At 41.5% G+C, this 19428-nt stretch overlaps 1 protein-coding gene across 1 annotated transcript in view; it reads right to left on the bottom strand.

Annotated features, from left to right (window-relative positions):
* Window positions 1-19428, bottom strand: part of TRPM7 (transient receptor potential cation channel subfamily M member 7) — a 1848525-nt gene that overhangs the window by 680194 nt on the left and 1148903 nt on the right. Inside the window, exon 19 of the mRNA XM_044076371.1 lies at window positions 5627-5878. Within this exon, the coding sequence (XP_043932306.1) occupies window positions 5627-5878 (252 nt within the window). The remainder of the gene's footprint in view (window positions 1-5626; window positions 5879-19428) is intronic.

Genomic DNA, 19428 nt, shown 5'->3' with positions numbered 1-19428 from the left:
ATGGGGCTCTTCCCCGGAGCCGGGATTAGGGAGAAGAATTCTTTGCACTTCGCATTCAGAGGAATCGCGAAGAGGTCGCAACACGGAACTCCCCATTCGCTGAAAATCTGACTTGCCACTGTCATATTCAGAGACCATTCGTGAGGAGAGAGGATGGTTCTGCTCAATCTGTCGGCTATGACATTGGACTTGCCCGGTATGTGAGTAGCCACTAGGAAGCGTTTGGTCGAGACTGCCCATTCCCAAACTCTCATGGCTTCTCTGCAAAGAGGATAGGATCTGGTCCCTCCCTGTTTGTTCAGGTGCCAGACAAATGACATGTTGTCTGAGTGAACAGTGATTACGCCCTGAGGGAGATAATCGTGAAGGGCTTGAAGGGACAGGAGTACTGCCCTCATTTCTAGGATGTTGATATGAAGAAGAGTCTCTTCCGGGTGCCATTTGCCTTGGACTGACCTGCCCAGGGAATGCCCCCCCACCCCATCTGGGAGGCGTCCGTGGTCAAAGTGGCCGCCGGAGGAGGAAGAACAAAGGGTCGTCCCTGATCCAAATTGGAGGGCACTAGCCACCAGCGAAGGTCCCGTTTGCAAGATTCCGTGATCCATATGAGGTGACTGAGAGGGAGTTCCTGAAAGGACCACTGAGCTGAAAGAAGCCACTGGAGGATTCTCATGTGCAACCTTGCCAAGGGGACTAGAAGAACCGTGGCAGACATGGATCCCAATAGCTGCAGGACCATTCTGGCTGGGGCTTTGGACCTGGGAAGTAAGGCTCGAACTTGATTTTGTATGGTTTGAATTCTGTCAGAAGGTAGATAGACCCGCATTTGGTTTGAGTCTATCTCTACCCCTATGAATCTTGTTCGTTGAGATGGCCGCAACACAGACTTTGGCCAATTGAAGGTGATTCCGAGGGAATTGCCCAGTAAGATAGTGGCTTGTAGGCTCCGCAGAAGTAGATGCTTGGAGGTGGCAGTTAGGAGCCAGTCATCTAGATACGGAAACACCTGGAATCCTAGACTTCTCAGGTGAGCAGTCACTACTGCCAAGCACTTGGTGAACACCCTGGGGGCTGTGGTGAGACCAAAGGGCAGCGCACGGAACTGAAAATGACTGCCTCCTAGGCTGAAGCGCAGATGTCTCCTGGACGCTTGATGTACCATGATATGATAATAAGCGTCCTTGAGATCTATGGAGCACATCCAAACACCTTTCTCCAGCAATGGGAGAATGGTTTGTAGAGTGACCATTCGGAACTTGGACTTTCTGACTGAACGGTTTAGGATGCTGAGGTCCAAAATGGGCCTCAAGTCCCCGGTCTTTTTTGGCACCAAAAAGAATCTTGAGTAAGTCCCTAATCCAATCTGGTCTACGGGGACCGGTTGGATGACTCCTTTTTGCAGCAGCTTTGAAACTTCTGAGGCTGCGGTATCCCATTGACTGGGTGGCGGGTCCGGGATTTTTTTGGACTGAGGGATGGGGTGAGAGAATGGGATGGAGTAACCTCCGGCGATAATCCGAAGCACCCATCGGTCCTGAGTAATCCCTTCCCAGGCCTTCAGGTGCTTGGAGAAATGACCCCCGACTGGGTCCGGAGCAGCACAGCCGGGCAATCCCTCAGGGACTATGAAAGGCTGAAGAGCCACGAAAGGACTCGCGGTCTCCAGTGTTGCGAGGGCCTCTGCCGCCTCTGGGACGGTGTCTTCCGGATGAATTTCCCCCTCCTCTGCCTCTGGAAGGGGAGCCTTCCTGCTGAGAGGGGTAAGGCTTCTGAGATCTACGGAACCACATTTTCCCTCCTCTTTTAGCCTTGGGATAAGGCCGAAAGGGAGTGGAAAATTGTGCCCCTACGGCAGTCAGAGTCTTACCCTCCTGTTCACAGCGGGTTAGTGTGTCTTTTACCTTGGGTCCAAACAGGGAGGACCCATCAAAGGGGGCGTCGGCAAATGAAGACTTAAAGGCCTCCGCGAAATGACACAGGCAGAGCCAGGCTTGTCTCTGTAGAGCAATGCCTGTACCCGCCGCTCTACTCGCCCCTTCGGCCGCATACGAAATGAGCCTCATGGACGAGTTCGAAATGGACGACATTGTAGCCAGCTGAGAGCCAACCGTCTGGGCTAGCTCCTCAGGCAGGTTACCCAAGAGGGTATCGGATAGCTCCTTAATCAGATCCCTCTGAAATCTGGTAAAGTGCGTCAGGTAATTCAAGGACCTTAGTGTAAAGGCCGCTGAACTAAGGGTGCGCTTTCTGTACCGATCCATGCTCCTAGACTCCTTATTAGGAGGATGGACGGACGTAGAAGCCTCTGCTACATCTTGCTGGGTAGCAGATGCCACCACCAAAGCATCTACAGCCACACCTTTAGTAAGGAGCTCTCTATCAGGGGGCGCCGAGAGAAATTTGTTCGGACGACCAGGCACCGGTTCCACAGAGTCTGGGTGTTCCCACGCCCTTCGACAGATCAAATCAAAGAGCTCGTCGAAGGGCGGAGACACCCAGGAGGCGGAGGGCTGAGCCCGGAAGGCCTTCAGGAACACCGACTCATCAGCAGAGGGAGGTTTGGACTGCCAGCCGCCTCGCTGTTTTAGGGCTTCCAGGATGTCTGCAAAGGAGACATCATCCGAGGACGACTTAGGGGACCCCTCTGCATCATCGAGATCGGTGTCGGATGTCAAAGACTCATCAGGGGAGTCAACGTGCTTCCTCTTGCACGACCTTTTCCTGGGGGGTTCTTACGAAGAGGCTTCATAAGGACCTCCAGGAGGGGGAGAAACCCCAGCGGGGGTAACCTGAGGCCCAGGGGCTCCGCTGTCTAAAGACAGGGGGACTGCCAACGACCCAGTCTCCGTATGCAGGGAGGTAGCTGGGGAAACCGTGGAGGTAGCCAAGGAAGATTTGGCTAAAGCGCTCCTCATAGCCCTGAAGGCGGGACCACCAGAATCCTGGGAGGGTCCCACCTCCGTGGCCATGACAGTGGACGGTACTCCCGCCGCCGACGCACCAAGAGGGAGACTTGGGACCGAGAGCATCAATCTCGAAGCCTCCCCCCAAGGGCCGAAGGAAGAAGTCCGTGTACTGAACTCCGACCCAAGAGCCGGAGTTGGAGCAAGGGTCGGGCCCGACCCTAACACCTCCACAGGTTCCACCAGCACCGGCTCCAACGGTGCCGAAGCTGTTGGAGGAGGAACCACAGTAAGGGAGTGGACCATCGGCTCTGAAGCCAAATGGGCTGGAGCCGAAACAAGCTTTTGGAACACTGGAGACTGGAAGAGTCGAAGGAGCACCCTGTCGATGTCCAAATCAGACTTCTTGGATGACCTAGAGGATACCGATCGGGCCCGAACCGATTTCTCCATCGGCTCCGAAGGGCTCGGGGACCGGCTCCGAAAGGACTCAACAACTATCGGCTCCGAGGGGGAAGAGTCTGAGCCGGTAACCCTGATCGGCTCCAATATCAGTGGAGCCGATGAGGGTGACCCGCCTCTCGATGCCCCAGACCTCGGCTTCGAAACCAGAGGGGTCGAGGCTGGAGGCATCGAGGCAGACCGTTCCAACCTCGGCTCCGAAGTCCGTGGAGCCGATGGAGAAGTCTGCTTGGATTTTTTAGCAGTCGGTTCCGACTGACTGGTCGGAGCCGATGCTTTCTTCTTTTTAGTAGGAGACGGAGAGGAAGATAAAGCCTCCTCGAAGGAAGGCTTGATTAATCCCTTGAGGATTAATTTGTTTTTCCTCTCTTGGAGGACTCTAGAAGAGAACGCGTGGCACACACTACACGACTCTTGTAAATGCTTAGCACCTAAGCAATAGACGCACGAGGCGTGGTCGTCCGTTATGGACATTTTAAAACCACACCTCGTGCATTTCTTAAACCCGGAGGGTTTGTGTTCTTTCGACATAACTGCTTTGCCAAAGAACCAATATCAGCGAAAACAACACTAAACTTTTAGTTACAGACAGTTCAATACAACTTTAACAAAAAATATATTAAAAAAAATTTTTTTTTTTTTTTTTTTGAACACTAACAGTAAACAGACAAAAAAGAGTGAAAGATAGAGAGAGAGAGTCAAGACCCTCTAACTTAAACGGGTACTTGACCCAAGAAATTACACAAGCAGCAAAGTAACAGGGGAAGGCCCCTCTAACTGAAACGGGAAACCTTCCCTGACTAAAAAAAATCACGAATTTACTAACACAACTTCACCAAACACACGATATAACAACAATAGCTGTTAAAACAGCTTTTGGGTTCAAAGAAAGGAAATTTGTGACAGGAAAAAGCCTAATAACTAGTACTTAGACCAGCCAATGTTGAAACCACGTCTAAGCTTGATAGCGGCAACGAGATCTGGGGGATTAGTGGTGGTGCATCCTGGGATAAAGATAGCTCAGCCAATTAGAGGCCTCGCTCTATAGCATAAGCGTGCCGAGTCGGAGCCGAGGGATCGGCTCCGAACCCATCAGTTCAGAATGTAGGCGAGATAGGATCACATAACATCAATGGTTTTCAGTTAAAGAATTTGACTCAAGTTTCAAATCATTCAAGATGGTGTGATGCATTTTTGAAAGCTGTGAATGTGTTTTTCGGCTTTTGTTCATTGACAAAATCCCAGTTCTAACACCGTGTCAGAAGTTGCTACATCATAAATACTACTTACATCATTGGTGAGGTCAGAAGTGTCAGAACTCAGCATTAGTTTCAAACAGTTAACTTTTATTACAAACATGACAGCTATCTCAAACTGGAACGACTACAGTTCAGAAACTGCAATGCATTACAGTTTAGATTAATTCTTAAAAGAACTACACCACATGACAGCATTAAAAAGTGATAACTGTACATAAATGTACACGATATATAAAAGCACTTCAGCAGCTTTACACCATGTAATATTCAATGGATATTCTCTTTATTTACTTTTCTTATAGTCACAGCCCATCATTGTGGGAAGGAGGGGGGACATACCCCCCCCCCCACACACACAGCTAATAAAAAAAACTCCTCTTTGGACACATGAAGGGGGAAGGGGGAAAGCTTTAAGAAATGGGAATATGATGAGCTTGCCATCAATAATCAGGACACTACCCTGAGGACAGATGAAGATGTTCAAGGTTTCTCTTTTCAAAAGACAATCAGGCTGCATGGTGTAATACCAGAATCAAGCATACATAAAGCTCATTAGAAATCTGAAACATCATAAACGCTCAGCTACAGATCTTTAAACAAGCAGAGCAGATTAAAAAACTACTGGAATCATAAATATTACTGAACATTGAAATATTATATGAAAATATCAGTAGTATGTTGGTTCAGTGCTTAACGTTTCCTGTTACTGTCTGAGCAGTTTGTATGTTCTTTCCATGGATGCTTGGGTTTTATGAGGTTCTCCAGTTTTCTCCCACCTTTCATGCTGGCTAAGTGGCTAACCCTATAAATGTCTAAAGACATGGCTGAAAGAGTCGACAAAGGATTTGTTGATTCCCAGTCAGCAAACAAACAATGTTTACTTATTGCATATCACTTTATGAGAGGTTCATAATGCACATTGTTTATACTTTCAAATAATAATAAAGCAGCAAAAGATAACAGTTCAGGGCAGGGATCTTTACCAGGATTTTATGAACTTACCATTTTGCCAATCATCATGACGTATGGTCCAGCACGTTGATTTACTGCTAGAAAATCCAAAAGACGAACAAACCAAAATATGATGTTGAGACAATACGTCAACCTTCCAGCAGTGTGCACTTCATCAGTGGCAAACCGCAGGGCAAATCCAACAAAGAAAGTGACAATAGCAACTGCATCACTGATGTTGAAGTAATCACTAAACCACACCTTTATCTTCTGATTAATTTTCCCAGCTTCTGACATAAAGATCTACAAGGCAAAGGTAAAACATTACTGCATTACATTTTAAAACTACAGTCCTTGGTTTTACAGCAGCAGTATTAAGACATAATTAACTCGTTCTGATTCCCACAGATCTAGCGCAATTTGTAAAAGACGGTCAGCAAGTAAACTATACTACAGAAGTTCTTTTACAAAGAAACCTGGTGTAAATCACAGATACTTCTTCGTCCTATTTGTGTAAGAGTCCTCTGCATTGGCTGACTACTAGGTTTTCCCCTCCTGAAAATCATCAGTACAGTTACCTTTTTTCCCCACTTTTTCCTTGCTGCCTAGTGATCAGGCAGTCCCGTTCAATTGGTTAATTTGTTACCCATCACCAGGGTGAAATCCAACCAGGAGGAGCCATAATCCTATTGGGGTGGTTCAAGATTATTTTCTTTGTTACTCTGTTCTCCCTGTGCACTCTTGGCATAGTGTGACAGTGTAAATGTGCAATGGGACTTTTCATCTGCCTCACCTGCCTCAAAGCATGGAAGGAAGTTTTCCATGCTTGCATAGGTAAATGATTGTTTTAAAATGCTAGGCATTATCCAGTAACAAGTTTATTACAAAGCATGTAAATGAAAAAGAATATTGAATACTATAAGGCTTTTTTTCTGGTAAACAAGGTACTCTTCTTAGCAGTTTTTTGTCTGGTTTGCATGTCACTAGAAGACAATTTAATAAAAGAGAAATGGCTTGGAGAAAGTGTTTACTGAAAGCATTCAAGTGTTTTCTCAGCTGGGAAATCTATAAAGATAGTCTAAATCAAATAGCATTTACTAACAGCACAGGCTGACCATGCATCTTAGCATGACTAACCTTTCTTTTTGGTTAATTCTAGTCTTCCTGTGTGGCTGTCAACTTAGTACTTTTTGTTCTTATTAGGAAACAAAAACGTCCAATATTTGAAGACGTACACAGTTTTGTATGTTATTATTAAGTTAATAGGTTTTATGGTTGGGTTGGGGGGTTGTTTGTTCTGTTTAAGGGCTTTCAAAAAAAAAAGTTATGTAAGATGTGGCATAGGCGCAAATGGCTATGACAAGAAACAACTGTATAAAAGACCAATCTGCGGGACTGTATATGCATGTAACACAAAAGTTGGAACCAAATATTTAATAAAAAAGTAGTTATACATAAAAGGTGTAATAACTATATAAGAAAATGATGCTTTCTGTAATGTCTTTCAATCTAAATGGTCTTACAGATGAATATAAAAAAGCTAGAGTAGTGAACTACATTTAAAAAATGTGGAGTGCAAATAGTGATGCTACAGGAGACACACCTGGAAAGAACTGAACATGTGAATTTGATCATTTATACATTTATTTAACATTTCTTGAACGGGAAAGTCTGACTTGGGACAAAGCCAATATTCAGCGGAGGCCTGGGGAGAAACACTCCAGATGTATGTCTTTGTAATGTGGGAGGAAGAGCACCCAGAGGAAACCCACACAAATTCAGGGAGGACATGCAGACTGCACACAGAAGGCACCCCAGCTGAGAATCAAACTGGAGAACCTCCTGCTGTGAGGTGACAACACAACCACTGCACCATCCAAAACACCAGTACCAGATAAAGAAAAGTTTTCAGGATGGTTATTGAGTGGAACATCTGCAGAAAAGGAAAAGAGGAGTACTTATATTAACTGCAAGAGGAGCTCCAATAGTGGCAGAAGAGGAAAAAAAAAAAATAGAAAATACATAGTACTAAGAGGCTACTGGCTAGGGAGGAGGATTACACTGGCATGCATTTGCATCCCACCTAAAACAGCTATAAAGGAGCTTAAGAAAATTCTGGGAGAAATAATCAGCTTTCAGCAAGGAATATTACTTATAGGTGGAGACTGGAATTTGGTTTGCAACAGTGAAGATGCGTCTGGGGGCACAGAAGGGAAAATATAACAAAGGAGGGTAGATTTTTGAAGAAATTTATGAAAATGTTTGACATGGAAGACATGAATTCAGTACTAGAAGTTCAGAGTGAATTTACATATTACTCAGCAAGAGACAAAAACTGGGCTAGGCTAGATAGATTTTATATCTCACAGGAATGTGCATTTAACTGAAGGTCTTGAAACGCATCCAATAACTTATTTCAAATCATGTGCTAATAATAACTAAAATAAAAACACAAGGCAACTGGCGCTTTCCCACCTACCAGTTGAAAAGCGAGAAATTTAAGGGATGGGTTTTGGAATTAACTTAAATTACTAGAAAAGATAAAATTTTCTTCTGAAAACATAGGTAGGGAATGGGATAAAACTACAATGGAATTTTAAAACTAGGGTGGAAATAAAGGAAAGGGAGATATAGTTAAGAAGTAGCAAGAATTATTTAGATGGACTGACAAATGTTAAAGTATTGCAAAATAGGGGGAATCTCTCAGAAAAAGAAAAGGAGTAACTGCAGAATGCAAAACAGAAACTAATGGATTACCTCGATAATATGCACCAGTTTAGAAAGATTGCTGTTAAGCAATTGTGTTTTTTTTCTTTGACAATTCTGCAGCACAACAGCTCAGGCAACAGAAAGTGGAAAGGGCCGTCATCAAGCTTAGAGAACCTATAACAAAGGAAGATATCGAGAGATCCTGTAGAAATATTAGAAATATTTTGGTTTGTTTGTATGTGTCCTTCGGCTTTTCCCAGTTAGGGGTCGCCACAGCGGAACTCCGGTCCGCTAATGATTGGCAGTAGACTTTTACGTGCTGGCTTGCCGGGCCTAACTCACAACCTTCAACGAAGGAACGCCCATTCACCCATATCGCCACACAAAAGACGCTCTAACTGAGAATCGAACGGGCAACGTCTAACTGTGAGGTGACAACGCTACCGCAGCACCACCACCATTTCGGTAATCTTATGAAAATTTGTATAAAGCGAAGAAATAGAAGAATCAAGAAAAGGTACAAATGGAAATGTTTATGGAAGAATTAAATATGCCTAGGTTAGAAATTGAGCCTCATCTATCTCTAACAGTAAGGACAGGAAGAAATAAGATAAAAAACGGTGATGTATAACCAATCTACAGGAAAGACCCCAGGAACAGATGGTATTCCTGTGGAAGTTTGGAAGTTAGGAGGGAAAAAAACTGATAAAGATCTAGAAGGTTTTGTCTAACAGTACTTTAAAAAGAGAAGTACTAGCATCCTGGAAGATGGTGGCGGAAATGGTAATGCCTAAAGGGGGTAAAGATCCATCTGATCCAGCTTCATACAGGTCCATTTCAATACTAAACCATGATTATAAAGTATTTATGTCTATAATGGCTAAAGAATAGCAAAGGTGATACAAATACTGATAGATATGGATCAGTATGATTTTGTGGAGGGGAGGCAAACATTTGACAATATTAACAGAACACTGATGATCCAGAGGAAAGCAGAATGTAAGAAAATACCATTTTTACTGGTGGGTCTTGATGTAGAGAAAGCATCTGACAGAGTAGACCGGGACTTCGTGAGCAGGGCAATGGAAGCATTTGTTTTTCCTGGTACAATTATAAGGTTGATTAGAAGTATATATGAGGGTTCGGAGGTGAAAATTAAAGAGGGTGTAGTCCTCTCTGATAACTTCTGCTTGAGTACAGGAACCAGGAAGGGTTGTCCACTTCCCCCCTTGTTGTTTGCATTATATATAGAATCACTGGCAAAGAAAATAAGGGACTCAGAAATTCAATATATAATTGGTATGGTAGTCAGGAAAAGCTGGCTCAATTTGCAAATGATATTATTTTATACATGACAAAACTAGAAAGGGACATTACACTGTTGTGGAACATTTTAAGACAGTTTCAAGTCTTGTCTGGATACAAAGTTAATGAAGTTAAAACAAAGGCAACAGCAGTAAATTATGTAGCCACACATGAATTGGTCCAACAATATCCATATTTATGGAGACATGATAAAATGAAGTATTCAGGAGTATCGATTAGAAATGACTCTGTTGTAGGAGCTAAGGGTGTGTGGAAAGAGACTAAACAGAAGATAATACAAAAACTGAGAAATATGAAGCTTTGTTAAATGGATATGGATACTAAGATACAAGCCATTAAAATGATTTAATCCCTTTAGTCTTATACACAGGTCATGCATATTTTTATCAACCAGAGGAGAAGCTGTGGATAGTAATTAAAAAAGAGTTGAAGGATTTTATCTGGGAAGCAAAGACAGCTAGGGTCAATTGGGATAAGCCGATTCTTCCAATAGAACAAGGCAGACTAGGATTACCCAATTTGAGGGGTACCATTTGACTTTTGGATATGCAACACAGTTAAGGCTCTTACACATCTCACAAGCAAAAAACTATAATTCAAAGTGGAAAAGAATGATGATGATACAGGGGGAAGCTCAAGAAAGAAGGAAAGCTTGGGATTTTGGATGCAGACTCTTAAAGAGAACAACAATCATACAGAGTATTATATTCATAAAATAGCAGGGAGTATTCCAAGAACTAAACCAGCATGAGAATGGAGAAGAGAGATTTTACCAATAGGGATGACTGTGGTTAGGGTTACAGACAACAGGCAGGACGGGGCTGGAATTTATTGGAGAAAACTGCCAAAGGAACCAAGGTATTGCAAGCCAATAACTAGAAAGGGAAAGGTAATAGAATGGGAAAAGGTCAAGAATTTATTTAGACTGCAGGTTAGAAATTGCCTTCCCTATCAAGGACTGATATCAGAGTAAAGGCAAATAGAAAGAAACAAGGGGCTACTGAATGAAAGACCAGCATTGGAGAGTTTTTAACACAATCTAGAACAGAAGCTGCCATTAAAAAAGGAATAATTAGTAAAGCATATAAAATACTGCATGATAATTATAAGAATCAATCAGAGGAGCTTAGAAAGGATTGGGAAGAGAGATTGGATAGGCAATTCACAAACAGACAACAAGGGGATATATGTATATCTCCCAAATATGCAACAAAGTCTAAAAAATTTAGGATCTTTGCATGGAAGTGTTTACACAGGTATTTTATACCCCAAGTAGACTCCAAAGAATTTTGCCTCAGGTGGACTGCAAATGCTGAAGGTGTGATGGGCAAGAAAGAGGTGGCTGGGAACATATTTTTTGGGAATGTAATGAACTGGCAAACTTTAGGGATTCCCTGCAGACCACTCTGTCAGAGATGCTGGGTGAGCAGATTGGATTGACTGGGTGGATGACTTTTTTTTGAGCTATGATACAGAATCAGAATTTCCTTGACATAGTAAAGCATTGCTGAGTCTAATTATGGTGGCTGCTGAAAAAGCAATTGCTAGAAAATGGAAATCAGAGTCTAGACCTGTGATAGCGAACCTATAACACACCTGTCAAAGATGACACGTCACAACGCTTTGGGTGACATGTCAGCAATCACCAACACCCGAGTTACCAAAGACAGTGCATTTGCATTCATTGCTCACGTGAAGTACACTGAATTAACTTGGGTTTGGTGTGTCAAAAGCTCCTGGCACACAAGGTTTGCCATCACTGGTCTAGACCAACTTTACTAGAAGTAGTAAATAAAGTAACAGAGATAAAACAACTGGAACTGTGATTTTTAGAAAAGGGAAGGAGCAAACTACATAGGGAAAAAATGGGAATTGTGGGAATAATATATGCAGAGAAGGAACGAGGTTTAAGAAGCAGGATTTGAACGAGCTATATAATGCTTAGCTGACAATGACTGGATAGATTACAAGTTATGTACAATAACTGCAACTACAGTTGTTTCAACGGTGTCTGTGATGTATAATGTTTCCAACTACAGTTATTTCAATGGTGTCTCTGATGTATACTGTTTGCAACAAAAGTGATGTCATTTTGTTTGCTTTTCATTTGTATAAATATAAGATTGCCTATGTCTTATGTAAAAATTTAATAAAGATGTTTGTTGGAAAAAAAAAAGCATGGAAGGCAGTTTCCCTATCTCCACCAAGAAAATGAACCTCTCAATGTGTCCCTGAGTGCACATACCATCCCCATTCCTCCAGTAGAGGTTGGTAGGCCATGTCCCTTCACTCTTCCCCATTCCTTCTTAGCTCCCCCAATGCCAAGCCTTCTAAGTGTACCCAAGTCGCATGAGGTGCAGTCATGGCTCTACCCTGCGGCCCCATGAAGCCAGGCACACACAACTACTTTTTTTTTTCTTTCCAGCACCTGTGCCAGAATGACGTGTGAAAAACTGAGGGGCTGCCAGCCCAGCCAGATAGAATTCTGTAAATAATTCTATGTCATTGTAAATATTAATGCAATCAACAGGTTTGTTCTAGAAATGTAAAGAGAACTATATGTTATGATTAAACTGTATGTTGTACTGAGCTTCAGAAAAGTAACAGTGCACTCTGCTGGAAGAAACCTGATTAAGTAAAGCATTTTGGATTTTGTCTGAACCTGAACACATCAGGTCACCAGTACTCTGCCTTGTAGGTAAAGTTATTTAGAACTTAGTATTTCTCTTAGAGGTAGACAGAATATACCCAGATTAGTTTAGCCATTTTCTATATTTATTGTCAGACTATCCTACGATATTGTTTTAAAGTTCCTGTGATTTCTGAACTCTATTATGTCATTGTGTTGAAGTAAGAAGTATTGTCTTGTGTTTTTATTATTTATTATTAAAATATTTTTTATACCTTTCAACTGTGGCTGTTTTGTGTAGAGATAATTTAAGCTCTTAGAATGTTATTGTTGTTGTCTGTCTTTTGGCCTTTCCCGGTTAGGGGTCACCACAGTGGAACTCCAGTCTGCTAATGATTGGCAGTTGTTTTTTATGGTGCCGAGTTGCAAGCCTGATGCCCAACCTTCAACGAAGGCACGCCTATTCAAAGCATGTCTTTCGAATGCCCACTCGACCGTGGGGAGGACATGCAGACTCCACACAGAAGGCACTCCCAACCCAAGCCGAGAATCAAACGGGAGAACCTCTTGCTGTGAGGCAACAACACTACCACTGCACCACCGTGGCTAATTTAAGCTCTTAGAATGTATTGCATGTATTTGGTGAGACTGTACCAGCCACTCCTAAACAGCCTTCAAGAATCAGTCACACTTACTATTTGGATAATAATATTGCACAGTAAAATTGGACACCCTTTGGTAAGGGTCTTATTAGTAGATGATAAACAGTGGTTGGTGGCAGTGGATTACTACCTTATAGCCTGGGCAGAAAGAGGGCACAGCTGGAGAACCTGTGCCAGCCTTCCCCAGAAGTGTCTGTGTGTTTGTATCTAAATCAAATCTTGTGTGTGTCAGCTACTTGGGCAGGGACATGAAGCACTGGTTGGACAGAGAGGGTGCTGGAGGTTTTGGCCTGACCACTAGGCTGAGATTTGTACCCTACAGCTGTGTCAGTGGGGAGTCTTATTGGGGATATGGAGAGAAAGGGAGAAACCAGCCCCAGACTGACTGTGATCTCTGTGTGCTCTTAAGGGAAATTGTACTTTACTGTGTGTGTACTTGTTATCCTTCCCAATGTGCACACCCCTCACTGGTGCTAGTGGTGAGGATTGAGGCTACTTGATTACTGGGCTAGTGCACGAGCGTCAAAACATGTATAACTCCAGCTACTCCATGCTGTGAAATACTCATGATATTAAAACAAAACATGTCCTTTAGTAGACCATTACAAACACCATTACTAGAAATAATACTCTCTACTCATACTGTATTAATGCTAATACACCTTTCATATTGCTTATTTTCTACATGGGGGTGGGGTACAGCATCAATTGTTGTCACCTTTCTCAATTCAATACAACTCTCCTACCTACTTCGATAGTCATACTGACTGTTGATGGTCTTCTTTCACTCAAGCTATCCAATTTTTGCTGTACATCCTCAGTTCTCTTGGACTTTTTCTTCTCTCTCCCAAATCTTCTCCTGCTTTCCTACTCACATGCCCAAATCTCTGTAACCTCTTCTCTTTGACCTTCTATGCAACTGCAGCTACTTTAGCTTCTGTTCTGATACAATTTCTTTATATGTCCCAAAATGTACATCCTACCTCCCATCTAAGTCACTTTGTCTCCATTACCTCTTTCTTGACTGCTCTGCCTACAATGCCCAAGTCTCTGTACCATACAGAAGTATCAGTTGTACCACTGTCTTGTACACCTTATTTTTCAGCTTCTTTGGCATTTTTCTGTCCTATACTACCCCACACACTCTGTGTCAGTTGTCTACAGACCCTCTGATCTTAGCTTTGACCTCCTCATTCAGACTTCCTTGTCTTTAACCAACTCTCTCAGACACTTGAATTTGTTAACTTATTACACTATTTTCCCTTCTATCTCAATTTTCAGTTTCTTCTGATTTTCCCCATTTTTCTGCCACGACAGCGGTCTTGTCTGCACTCAGTTTCTTCCCATGTGCCTTCAGCTCTGCATTCTATTCCCCTGTCATTTGCTGAACTTCTTGTTCAGAGTCTGCTTATCATACCACATCATCTCCATGCAACAGTTTTGTTGATCTGTCTGGTCTGATCTTTTGCTAGTATAATATATCACCAGCATGAACAGCAGTGAGCTCAGAGTGGAACCCTGATGCATCCTCATTCCCATTGGGAACCCCTATCTGACTCCAAACATTGTTTGTATTGTGTCACTGAGTCCTTGTATATAGCCTGCAGTAATTCTACCAATGTTTGTGAGACTTTGAACCCTTGCGGAACTGCCTAAATCAGTTTTCTTGTGATCCTGTCATATACTTTCGCAAAGTGTAGGAATGCCCAGCTGGAGTCTTTCCTCAACTCTAGCTTCTTCTTTATCATCTATCTCACTAACACAGAGTTTGTTTTGCTGGATCCTAATCTGAAGCCATACTGCTCATATCCCATCTTACTTTCTCCTACTTTATGTATTCATTTATTAATCACCCTCTCCACTACTTTCATGCAATGTGACAGGATTTTAATACCTCTACACTGCCCCCAGTGGTGAACATCCCCTTTGTTCTTGTACAGTGGCAATACAACTCTCTCCAGTCATTTGGGATCTATCTTTCACTCCATATTGCTAGAAGTACACTCAGCAGCCATTTCTCCCCTAACCTATGGTGATTATGATAATACCACCAACACTTTAAATTCCTGGGACTGGTAAACCAAATTTACAAAACTCTGATGCTCAAAAATACCAAAATGGTTTTAAAAAACACAATTTTTTTTTCTGGCAGCCAAGTATGCACTTACAAACACTGCTTAACTTACAAATGTAGGCAGCCTAGAAGCAGAATTATACCATCCCTAAAATGTAAACACAAACCTAAGCATCCTAGGGTTTACTAACAATTCACAACTGAATACAGAATATCTAAGTTTTTGATGGCAAGAACAGAATGGAACATTAAAAAGCTAAATTTCTGTACAAAGAGAAATTATGTGCGATACAAATAAAAAGTGGTCTGTGTAATTAAAAAAATGGTCTGTACAAAAATGTACTTTGTGCAATGAAGGCTTTCCCAATCCAAAACATGTTATTTGGTTCCATGTTCCTTCCTGTGGACTTATATTCATTCATTTCTCGAGGCATCACTATTTACACTGTGGATAAATTTAAATATCTGGGAATCACTCTCGGCCAACAAATTTCATGCACTGCCCAGTCAGCTATGGTCAAGATGGTTTACCAACTGTTAATTGATTTCTTTATGGCAGAACAACAACTCTCCAAGCCAGTGAAGCTTATTATACAATAAAGGCTCATTACTATTCAAAAATAAGCATGATGACTGGATAGCCCAACCAGCATGCCCATTATAAGTCGAGCATATACCAACAGAAAAAAGTCTGGCTGTTGGAGTACCATTTATAAGCCAGACTTTCTATTGGTATATGCTGAGGGACTGATCAAAGTACAAGAAAAATCAGGTACATTCTGCAAAAATGAACAATCACAAACCTACCTATTTTTCCTTATATTTTTGTACTGGCCCTTGTAAAAAATGGTTTGTAATTTTTAACTGTTAAAAAAATAAATAAAATGCAATGGAGATTGTTTTCTCTTTCACTTCTTCTGCAATACACTGATGTACTGTGCAAGTGTAAGAATGCAAGTCCCAGAAACATGCACAGTACATCAGTCTAGGCAAGAGACCACAGAAGAAGTGTCATTATGCAAATACATTATTTAAGAAAGGTAAGCAATTTCTTTCTTAAATAATGTAATTTTATAATAGTAATAATGCACAACTGCACATGGGTATATCGTCCTTGTGATTAAACCACACTAACCCTGGGAAAATTCGGATATTATTGCTTTACGTATAACACAGTCTATGCTCCTACCTCAGCTGTAGTTTGGCAGCATAATCGTAGAATCTGTGATCAGTTTTATTCCCCCAGTGTCTGTCTACTAACAGCTAACAGTGTATGCAACCTTTAGGCCTCAATACAGTTATAATTTATAACATATGAGGAAGTTCTATCTTTCACATAAAGCTACCTGCATGAAGTGCTCCTTACTTTCTGTACCCTACACACAGAATGCAGTACTCCAGTCACAAATCATCTTCACTGGCATCTGTTAGTCAAAACTGCAAAGCATCAACATCAGTTTAAACTCTCAGTAGCTAGGACAATTCACTACCAAGGGGTAGTGTTTTTAGCTCAGATGGAGCCTTTTGCTAAAAGAGGTTAAGGAGCACGCCTGCTACGTGACTTTTAAAAATAATCTCTGGTCATCTGACGCAATCATCATGCAGCACTGTTAATAAAATTGCAAAATAGACTTTAAAATCTACTCATATGTTTATCCACTTTCTTTCTAATCCTCCAGTATGGGCATACTTTGACTATATGGGTACATTAGTACTTCTGTACGGGATTAAATGCTATGCTACATTATTAAGGTAATTAGTTATCTGGCAAATGACTGAATTTATGACTGTAACTCATTTTACTATTGGTATACATTGTATGCTTTGTCACTGTCGATACTTGGAGCTTTTCTCCCCGGGCCTCTACTGAAAATGGACATATATCCAGTTAGACTAGCCCGGTCAACAAATGTAAAATAAATAAATAAATAAATTTAAGAGAACTCCAGCAGATCTATTGATCTCTGTGCCGTTTAATGTCTGCTGCTCATACGAATGTGCACAGACATGCATGGTGGCTCTGTCTCAAAACTATTTCCATGGGTTTTATTTGGTTACCTCCAATGTTCCAAAAACATAATGGCTGACTGGCTACAATAATTATGTTTACCTGCACTATGTTTGTGTGTGTATGTGTATATCTATATACATGTACAGAGAGACAGATATAAATACACACACACAGATATATATACATGTGTGTGTGTGTGTGTGTGTGTGTGTGTATATATATATATATATATATATATATATATATGTATTTGTATCTGTGTATATATAATATATATATATATATATATATATATATATATATATATATATATATATATATATACGTGTGTGTGTATGTATGTGTGTGTGTGTGTGTGTGTGTGTGTGTGTGTGTGTGTGTGTGTGTGTGTGTGTGTGTATATATATATATATATATATATATATATATATGTATATGTATGTATATACACGGGTCCACTTTTTAATTTCAAAAGCCAAAATCTTGACTTTCAAAATACCGATCCCAGAAAGTCAAGATTTTGGAATCTCGAAAGTAAAAAGTGAACCAAAAAAAAAAAAAAACTAAAATAATGTTTTTATAGGGGGGACAAGCCCCCCTGCACCCCCCCACACTTAAATATACCAACTCTGAGATCACGCCACAGTGAAGAGAACAGTAATGCTCCTGTTCCGCTTACTGTTCTCTTCACTGTAGTGCTATCTTGGAGTTGGTATATTAAAGTGTGTGTGTGTGTGTGGGGGTTGTAGCACTATTTTAGTAGTTTTTTTTTTGGTTCACTTTTTACTTTTGAGATTCCAAAATCTTGATGTTTTGAGTTTGGTATCTCAAAACTCGAGATTTTCGTCTTTCGAAATTAAAAAGTGGACTCATATACACATATACATACATATATATATATATATATATATATATATACACATAATACACACACACACAAACAACACATGTAGCTAATTACATATATTTATATATGGAACAGCAGATGGAATGGGCAGAAGATCAGATCTGCTTCGGCTGTGGCAAGCTAGTGGTCAGTAGCATGGTCGCTGGTGCTTTTGACCTCAGTGTCTCTGAAGAAACCTCATAAAAGGCCTTGGTTCAGGGCATGTGTCCAAACCCTCCACAATGGCTCTAGAAACCTCATATGGATTGAAGGGAAAACATCCTTCCCTTGGATAACCAGAAACTGGAAGCAGAGAGACAAGTTCCTCAAAAAGATCTCAGAGCCAGTGGATGTCTCAATAGTTTTGGTCTGGAAGGTCACGGTAGCTGCTGAAAGCACTGAGGCCTGCAGACTAATTATGCCGCAAACTTCGTCCTAATGTAACTCCAAAGCTAGGGACAGTGAAAATAACTCACAAAGGTCAGTGTTGCAGGACCATGGAAAATTGGCATCTTCAGATGAACTGGCTTCATTTTTCATACGCATTTCCTCATGTCGTTTAACTGAGTGCTTGTGCTTTGGAGGAAGGCTCCCAGAGGCCTTGGTTGATACCATAATAGTATGAGAATTCCCTACTGAAATGTTAGTACTCACAATGCTGAGCCCCAATGCATCTGGGGGGCAAAAGTGCAGGGGAAAAGTGAATACTGAGCATTGCTTTTCTCCTTTGAACAACTTTTCTTGCAGCAGATATCTTGCAGAAAAGGGAAAATTCAGAGAAATGGCAATCTCAGACTTGGTATATATTAAGTCCAGATTTTTGGCCATTCAGTCGTTACAAGACTTGGCATTCCAAGTCTCCACCTTTCAAACAGTTAGTGGTATGGGATCAAATTTGCCTGCAAGTCCCCAGAGAGACTTAGGACGTTTCCTGACTGCTCTCAGGGTGAATCTGGCTCAATGCAGATAGTCATCCACATTGTGTGTTGGGCTAAGGCAAATAGGACAGTGGGAAAGGAAGTTTTTATCTAGGACTGGTTTACCACAATTGTCACAGCTGTTTTTTTTAATAAAACAACCACACAGCTTGATAATAATCACACATTAGCTTTCAAACAAAGCTACCAAACTATAAGACAGAAAAAAATGTCAACTACTGGACTGTTGATGCACTTATACAGCATGCAACTGTAGCTGACAATTCACAAAAAGATCTGAAAAGTATCATCTGATGTTCCACGTACACCACTGATGGACGTAGGAAGTTGTCCAAAGTCACCGAGGGAAGGTACAGAACTGTAAGTTGAGCCAGTTGCAGACAAGATATCCAACTTATATGGGCTGCAACAGTGGAAAGTATGATGAACATCAACTGTTCCATTAAATCTTTCTGGTACCTTAGTTATAACTAAATCAAGGATTGAGCCATTTCTAGTAAGATAGTAGGGTGAGGTATTGAGAGTTGCAACTATCTAGGTTATGTTATTTAAGGAAAGGAAAAGTACAGTTTTGTACCTACCATAAATGTAGATGTTCGAGTGCTCATACAGCTGCAG

Source organism: Protopterus annectens, chromosome 7.part0, assembly GCF_019279795.1.
Source record: "Protopterus annectens isolate FY-2018-M chromosome 7.part0, PAN1.0, whole genome shotgun sequence".
NCBI lineage: Eukaryota > Metazoa > Chordata > Ceratodontiformes > Protopteridae > Protopterus > Protopterus annectens.
The sequence above is the reverse complement of the archived record's forward strand: the minus strand, read 5'-3'. Positions and strand labels throughout refer to the sequence as shown.